This window comes from Papio anubis, chromosome 13 (assembly GCF_008728515.1).
Source record: "Papio anubis isolate 15944 chromosome 13, Panubis1.0, whole genome shotgun sequence".
Taxonomy (NCBI): domain Eukaryota; kingdom Metazoa; phylum Chordata; class Mammalia; order Primates; family Cercopithecidae; genus Papio; species Papio anubis.
Genome location: NC_044988.1, coordinates 80,069,622 through 80,078,789, shown reverse-complemented (window position 1 = coordinate 80,078,789; position 9,168 = coordinate 80,069,622). Strand labels below are relative to the sequence as shown.

Here is a 9,168-nt window from a genome sequence, read left to right as displayed (position 1 = left end):
TGGACAGAAAAGTCAATGTTCTTTTCTGATTGATAAAACCTATAATAAAACATAAATAGAAGTCTATATTTTTAACATGATAAAAGTAGTTGAAACATTGTATCACAAAATTTAACTCCTTAATATGTAAAGTGCTCTTACAAAGCAACAAGAAAAATATATACCCAATAGGAAAATAATAGTAGGAGGGAAATCACCAATCAAGTATCCTCAAAACATTACAAAATGTTCAATTTCATTAGTATTTAAAGAAATGTAAGCATAAGCTATGAAATAACTTAAAGCTATTAGCTATTATATTGGCAATGATTAAAATGTTATACTGAGTATTGGTGAGGTTGAAATAAATGGGCTCTCTGATCTGACTAGGAGAGGTACATATTAATAAAATAATTCAGGAAGGCAATTTTTTAATACATTAAAAAGTATTGAAAGTGCATTTATCCTTTGATTTAGAAATTTCACTTCTAGGATTTATAGATAAAGAAATCACTTAAATGCTTTCAAAATTTAGCAACAGGATGATCAAAACATTATATTTTATAATGGAAAATATAAATAAACCAAATGTCTAACAGTAGAATAATAGTTATGTGAATTATGATAAATCTGTATAATACTATTCAACCTTCAAAATTAATGTTGCATATGCATACTTGTTCATGTAGAAGATATTTAAGATATATTAAGTGATAAAAGCAAGGCTTGAAGTAATGTAACAATATGATCTTGTTTTTGTTTAAATTATCTATCTATCTAGCATCTATCTATTTACCTACCAACCTACCTACCTACCTATCTATCTGAAAAAGGCTGGAAGAATATTTATTATGATGTTAATGTTAATTAGCACTGGTTGGTGTTTTTTCATTTTTATTATTGTTTACTATGATTATACCTTATATATTGTATATTATTACATATTATTTTTCTTTTCAAACATATTGCTTTTACATGAAAATAAGCAAATGTTATTTTAAGGTAAAGTAAGTATATGTGATCTCTTGTGTAAAGTATGAAAAAGGCTTAATATGCTTTTTACAAGATAAATCCCACAATTCAATAGAAAATGAACACAGTAGAAAAATGGGCTGTAGACAATTGCCAAAATAAAAACTGTTAATGACCTAGGAACAAGAAAAATTCAACCTGACTAGTAATTTAAAAAATAAAATTAAAAAGAGATTCTCTTTTTCTATAACCAAAGAGACAAAAGATTTCTAAAAACCAGAAAATTAATTATCTATGAAAGCAAATGTTTAGGGCTATGAGATCTCTTGTACAATGCAGAAGTGGGAGTCATATTTCTGCAGAATATGAAACCACATAACAAAAGTGTTAATATTGTACGTGCCATTTGGTCCAGACATTTCCTTTCTCTGAATTTTCATAAAAAGAAATGTGGACATGCACAAATAAGGATGTTAATTACAGCATTTTTTATAATGATGAAAATTGGAAACAACCTAAATGTTCAAAAATACAAGATTGATTAGCTAAATTACAGCATATGAATAAAACAGAATATTACTCCAAAATTAAATTGGGTTTTTAGAGGAATGATGACGTGGAACAGGTTTGTGCTATACTGTAAAATGAAAAGAAAGTGTTCTTCTGCTCCCCCACAACACCAGAGAAGATGTTTTTGGATGTCATGTGAAAATACTCTGGTATCTTACCATGTTTGGCATTTGACCACTAAAAATGACTGCTGGTGCCTTACTGATGTCTGTCCTGGCGCTTGGTAACAGTGACACTGTGAGTGTCTCTCTTTTGTCTACCTTTTTGAATTTATATGATGATTCTACCATGAAAAAATACCTTATTTAAAAAAGAAAACAATATTGGTGAATAATGCCTCTATATTCCTGTGATTCAGAACATTAGACCGAGCACTTGCGAATAAGTTAGTGATCTTAACTTGAAAATGCAATTAGAACTCATGAAAAAATAAGCACGTCACCTATTAGATGTTTTGATTAACTTGATAATGCTAAAGTATGCTTTTTTGCTACTCATTAAAAAGACTTAGGAAGTTAACAGAATAAAAGGTATAATGTGTGCTTGAAACTACATGCAAATTGCGAAGCACGTCCACAGAGTTCCTGAGGTTCAGTTATTGCTTCTATAATGTACAGAGGCTCCACAGTGTGGTGGTTGAGAATTTGGCCTTCTTTGGTCAAAAAGTAAGCTCTGTTACTGTGTGTGCTTGGGCCAGTTGCACAATCTCTCTGTGACTGTTGGAGGCGGAGCCTGCAGTGAGCCGAGGTCACGCCACTGCACTCCAGCCTGGGAGACAAAGCGAGACTCCGTCTCAAAAACAAAACAAAACAAAATAAAGCAAAACTAAAATGTATATAATGATAGTACCAACATTACAGGGATGTTGTGAGGTTTAAGTTCATATATATAAAGGCCTCAGAATCCGCATGGTAAGATTTCAATACATGCTAGCTGATATTACAATTTTTATGATTATTGTTACTCTATTTCCTGTCAGCCTGATTTCTATGTCTGTCTTTTACAACAAAACTTTATCAGCGGAGAAAGCCCGAAGCTGTCTTTGAATTTTGCAGAGCATACATGAACCATCTAAAATAAGCCATGGATATCTATGCTAAAGTTCTAGACTTGCTGGTGGCCCTCTCCAACTTTTCTGCTTTGTTGGCATCTGACTTTCTGTTTTGGACACACACTGCAACTTTATTCTTCATTCAGTCCTTTGGATGACAGTATCAATTTTGGACTTAGAATCATGATTTTTATCTGAAGCACTTCTCTAGGTCTCAGTCCTCAACGCTGACCTCGCTATTTGTGAACCAGAACTGTGACTAAGGACTGCCTTACTGTCATTGTATCCTGTAGAATCTGTTCAGGCCTGAAATGAGAGAAAGGCCAGATAATAGACAGGTGGACAATGGTGGAGGTTCAGTCGTCGGCTCTTGGGTTGAAGGGAAAAGGATGTCAGCAGGAGGATTTTAGGAAGTGAAACTAAAAGAAAATTGAGGATGAAAGAGAGGGCAAAGTTGAGGAAAATTTCTACATTTTTGTCTTGGTTGCCTGGAGGCACTATGAATAAGAAATGGCAGGTTTCCCGTCAAAGATGTCAAGTTGTTACATGAGGCAGATTTGGGGATTTCAGGCAGAGTTTTCCAGCAGACAGTGAAAATCTACTTTCAAGAATTCACACCATTCCTCCAATGCCCTAACTACCAATTAGTTTGAATTAAGATAAGCCGGTATAGAGTAGACTGTTATTTTCTCTTCCCTGTTCATTTTCAGGAGAATTTGGGTTCATGCTATATCGGAAATAAACCCAGATCATGTATGGACTTAGATAAAGATGTATTGTGTGAGGGTCCACTAAGAAAAAATCTGAACCTCCAGGAATCTGAGTTCCAGAGGTTCTTTTTTTTTTTAAAAAAAAAAAAAAGTCATGAAATACAACAAAATCAGTTAATTCCACAGCCAATTGAATTTGTTTCTAAAAGGAATAAAATGTCAGAATGCACAGATATATCAGTTTTGAAATAACTCAGAGCCACAAGTGTATCTTTTGAAATCCCATATTATAAATTATGGTTAAGAGATTTAAATAGACTCTAGTAATAATATTAATAGGTGAGAATTTTGAAATGTGTGGCTTCAAAGGCAAATGCAGAAAAAAAATAGTGATACTTTGCAAAAGGCATATACATGTCAACCTACAATGTTATTTAAAATGTTATTATTTCTGCCAGAGTGTTTATTATATGAATGAAATAAAAGGGAAAAAATAGCTAAATAACTAAAAAAGGACAGAAGTTCTGGAAAGAAGAAGAAATAAAGATTAAAGCAATGGAAAAGACACCAATATAATTTTTAAAGGAAAAGGTAAATCAGTAAGATACAAAAACTTGTTTCAAGGAAACTGGAGGAATAAAATAAGCAGATTTAATACATGACAAGTGCACAGAAAGGAAAAAAGGAGGGACACAGGACAGAAAAGTGAACTCAAAGTCACAGCCTTGCTGATTTGCTGTTTCATTCCTTAGAAACCCTCTATCAATAAAATATAACCACAACTCTGCAGAATACAAACAAATATAAAATTATGCATTAAATGCAAGAAAGATTTAACAAAACACTGAGACTCATCTTTGGGTGGAGAGAGAATGAGTGGCTTTTCCTTCTTTTTAGTTTTCTGTACTTCACCTAAGTGTCTTACATGAAGATTAAGCTATTTTCACAATGGACAGGAATTAACTCGATTAAAAAATGAAGCTCTGAATCCCATTTCATATTAAAATTTAATACAGCAGAGCTTTACTCTGTGACCAGCTAATTTGGAAACTGAACAAGATGACATTCTTCCCTGTGCAGTGTATATTACAAACCTTCATAAAGAAAAATAGTTGTCTCCATTATCTGACACATTTCCTAGCCTGTGTTTCCAATCACTGGCCTTCAACAGGTCCGTCTACCACATGGGTTTTGCACTGTCTTTGCTCTCCCTGGGAAACAAACAACATGCTACTCATGTCTACTCTTACTCTTTCCTATGTGGGTCTTGTCGGGCCTCTGGTGCAGGATTCCCCTGGCTCACAGAGTCTGAGAGGAAACTGCAGCATTTTATTTGAACGTCTTCAACCTTAGACACTCACAGTTCCCTCTGCCCTCTCACACATGCGTTCCAGAATTCGGTGAATACTGGTGAAACTGGGTCTGTCTGCAGGCAGCTTGCTCCAACATAGACGCATGAGATTGTACAGCTCCACGGGGCAGTTCTCAGGGCAGGAGAGGATGTTGCCATCTCGCACGTAGTAAATGACCTCCTCATGGGCCATCCCATAGTAGGGCTGCAGGCCATAGGAGAAGATCTCCCAGAGGACCACGCCGTAGGCCCACACATCAGACTCTGTAGTGTAGCGGTTATAAAAAATGGACTCTGGTGGCATCCAACGGATAGGGATAGCGTCGTTTTCATTAGCTTTGTAGTAGTCTGCTGAGTAGATGTTCCTGGAGAGGCCAAAGTCAGCAATTTTTACCACCATGTTCTCGCCCACCAGGCAGTTCCTGGTGGCTAAATCTCGGTGAACAAACTTACGTTCTGAGAGGTAAGCCATACCAGCTGCCACTTGCCTGGCAATGCAAAGCTGCTCAGCACAGGAGAGGGGTGGGGGTCCAGGGCTGGAGACCTGGGCCCTCATAGACAAGTCACTGTGACTGAGGCTGCACACGGTGTGAGGGGACATGCTGCGGAGGAACTCATTGAGATCACCATAGGCCATGTATTCAAAGAGCAGGCACATTGGCTTCCCGACAGCACACACGCCTGGAACCAAAAGACCATCCTCTGTTAGTCTCAGTTTCTACAATGAAACAATGGAAAGAGCACTCCAAAAGCAAACAACCAGATCAGAACATATGAAGCCCTGTTTTTTGTTGTAGTATATTTGTTTTTTAATATTTACATCCTTTTCATCACAACGCAAAAGAAGTCTCAGCTAGGAAATGCACTCTGGTTAGTGGGGTTTCCGTCCCTTGGCTAAAGTTTTTGAGGACTTCCAGTAGAGCGCTGTTGTCCTGGGCACTTGTCACAAGTACATCATACATGGCTCATCAAGTACATGGTGCATATAAGTACATGGTGTATCAGTTCATTGGGGTGGCTCTTCTCTCTGAAATCTGGAGGCTCTGGTTTTTTGTTGACAACACCATAGTTGAACCATGACCCTGTTTCTCTGCCTAAACATCTCTCTTTGCCTTTAAGATTCAGTTTATTTATCACTCTCCCTAGGGTGCCTCAGCTCCTGACCCTTCCAGTAACTGTTAGATTTTCCTACCATCATCCTTTCACAGAGAACCTACCATCCTGTTTTATAATCATTTGACTATTTGAGGTTTCTCCCCGACATTTTAGCACTTTGAAAGGAGAGATTGCACCTTCTTCTTTAAAAATTCCCCACACCTACCACGTGTCTGGCAGAGGAGATGTCTCATAATGTTCGGTGAATTAATTTATGAATGGATGCTTGCTCTGAGTATGTAATATAATTGCTGTCTGTTTCTGTTTACTTCTATGAAGGATGTTAATAAGAAAGATGTGTCAAGTTTGGAAACAATAACAAATACAATTCAAGTGTCTTAGATGAAGTATTTAAGTTGCTGCCGTAAAACATTTTGAAATTTAGGTTTTACAATGTTCATGCTACCAAAAAGTGTTAATATAAATAAAGTCTTAGATTTAAAGCCAGAAGATCATTTTCAAATCTTAAAGTCTTGATATATTTGAGAGGGAAACTGGAGAACCTGGAATATTAGATAAGATGGGCATAATTTCACATCACCTTAAAAATAGATTATTAGATCTATTGGGTTTTTTTTCAGGCAAAAGTTAAAAGTAGCTGTTTGAAAAAGAGGAGAAATGAGGAATACTGCTATCTTGGTTTATTTATTTTGGCATTAAATTTTAATTGCAAGGACCTCAATTAGCACATTTATATAAACTAAAGGGAAAAAATAAAGAAATACCAACTGGGTAATACTTAGAAATTTCCTCTATGGGATCCTTTCTGGATAATCTTTAGTTAACAGGGACTTACCTATCTCATCAACTGGCTTTACCATTGTTATGTTGGTCGAGTTGATTTAAAAATAATTTCTTATACTGGAAAAAAGTGAAAAATATTTCTCTCAGAAATAGAAAAAATTTCTAAGTTTATTTAATGAAATTTTCCAATCTGATAAAGAAAATATTATATAAAAGATTTCTACTTTGTGATCATTATGAACAATTACATATATATGTGTATAGATATAATTTATAATTATATATGTATATACATTTATTTAAGACCTTGAAATGTTTTCTATATTGTAATTACTCAAAACCAACTCTTAGTTGGGACTTCAAAATGGAATAATTATTGAGAGGAAGACTGTGTTTTATTCATCCTTGTAACCTCAGGTCTAACATGGCTCACTATGGGTTTTCAATATATGTTGATGGGTGGATGGATGAATTAATGGATAGGTGGATGCATGGATAGATTTAAGGATGGATAGGTAGATGGACGGGCATAAGAAAACCTCATGCCTAGCCCAAGCCATGTCTTTAAACTTTGGCATGACATCTTCAATGAATAATCTCACCTGATTGTTCTACTATTTGCTCCACTGCCAGAACATTCCGTAAGTCTACAATATTTAATGTCTACTCCCATTCTAAAATTCTACATATTTCTTTAGTTATACCATTTTTTCCCAATTTATGACTACAAAACCATTGTACACTTTAGGATTTCAATAAAGGGGAGTCAATTTTTAAGATACGAACATGTTCAGTAAGTGGCTGATATTTTAAATATATAAAACAAAGTAGATTTCTTTTATTGATAGAAGTGAATTTTATGGACTTTCCCAATTCCCCTTTCTTCCACTGTTGTCATCTTATTTCATTGGGATTCATTTCCAAGAAACTATGAGACTAGTGGAATCACTTGCGTGAATGATTACTGCTTATGCATACTTGATAAAAAATAGAACCTGTGTTCACTGGATATTGAAATGGAATTTAGATATAGCATTTAACAAATGGCAACATAAGTTTCAGTTCTTGTTGAACAATAAAAATGAGAGAAAACTCCAAGTAGTGATGTGTAAGTATGCTACTGTGGTGATCATAATTTGAAAATTGTACATAGTTTGTGTTTGAGTCAATTTCAGGAATTCAAGATGTTATAAACTGTATATGAACACAGAGTCAACATTTTAAGAAAAGTTGAAATAGGAATTGCTTGATAATCTTGAAAATATACATGTGTATATGTTCGTTTAATGAGTAAATGTATACTATTTGAGAAAGTAAATAAGGAGGGTAGGGGGCAGAAGCCAGATTCAGATTTTTGTGTGATGAAGAATGAATAAATGAATGTTCAGGATTTGAGGAAAGGGAAGAAGTATTTTCGAGATGAATTGTTATGTACTGAATATCTTTTACTCATTTATTGAACAAATATTTATAGAGTACCTACAATGTGCCAGAAAGTATTCAAGATGCTACTATAGAAATTCTTGATTTTGATATTTATCTAGATTCCTTCCAATATCCTGACCACTAAATTACTTTACTTCTTTCCTTAGACCTCTGCCCAACTTCAGCTAATTACTCTCATTGTCATACTCCTGACCTTGTCATTCCATACATCTGTATACCTGCCATAATCTCATTTTCAGTTACTCTATTTGTTCATCACTTCCTCCCTTTTTCACCCTAGTTCACTGCCTCGAGTGCCCTAACTCTAAAAATCCTTTGACCCAACTGAAACTTTTAATCTATTGATCCTACCCCCTTTTAATGATCCCTCACTTTCTTCACGTTTTGTCTTCCTTCCTTAAACAACTTAAGTTCCTTGATCAATCATAATAATCACTCCTTTGCATATACCCCTCTTATTTGCCTCAATTTGACTTCAACTTACTTGCGTGGCAAAATGCTAATTCTGATAAAATTTAATTCCTCATTAATGGGTCTATGCCCATCTGGTGGCATTTGGATGAATACACAACCATGCTGACCAGTCTCATGTTAAATGTGTAATCTCTAATTTCAAGTAAGTTTTTAATTTTCTTGCCAATCATACTATATTTCTCTAGTCCATTTTATATTTTATGTAAAAATGGATTTTCTTAGATGACGATTTATTTCTTCTCTTCCCTCAAATCTTCAACTCTTCTCCCATTCCTCACTCTCAGATGAGATCTTGATTCCTACCTCACAGAGAAAACTAAATCAGTCAGAAGAGACTGTCTACAATCTTCAGTCAATACTGTCTTATTACTATGGTTGATCTGAGCATTCTCTTAACAAAGGCCAATCCATCCAACAGTGTCAAGATTCCATTCCCTCTCACTGTTCAAAGATGTTACTTCCACTATTTGCCAACCCTATAATCAATTTTTCTCTTTACTGGATCATTCTCATTAATTTACAAATGTGCTATTATTTCTATATGAAAGGAAGCATGCCTCTTTCTGCCCCCTTCAGCTCTATCCATGTTCCTTGGTTCATCTTTATAGCAAAACAAGTTGTTTATACTTTTTCTCCAAATTTTCTCTTCCTCTTCTTTTGAGCTCACTTACATTTCCTCTTGCCCCCAACATTCCTAAGAAACTTCTCTTCTCGGG

At 35.1% G+C, this 9,168-nt stretch overlaps 1 protein-coding gene across 4 annotated transcripts in view; it reads right to left on the bottom strand.

Moving 5' to 3' along the window:
• Positions 1–3,430: 3,430 nt before the first annotated feature.
• MUSK (muscle associated receptor tyrosine kinase) overlaps positions 3,431–9,168 on the bottom strand; it is a 137,986-nt gene continuing 132,248 nt past the window's right edge. For all 4 annotated transcript variants that reach the window (XM_009188317.4, XM_017949645.3, XM_009188318.4 and 1 more), the window contains one exon: positions 3,431–5,314. In XM_009188317.4, the coding sequence (XP_009186581.2) occupies positions 4,632–5,314 (683 nt within the window). In that variant the 3' untranslated portion in view covers positions 3,431–4,631. The remainder of the gene's footprint in view (positions 5,315–9,168) is intronic.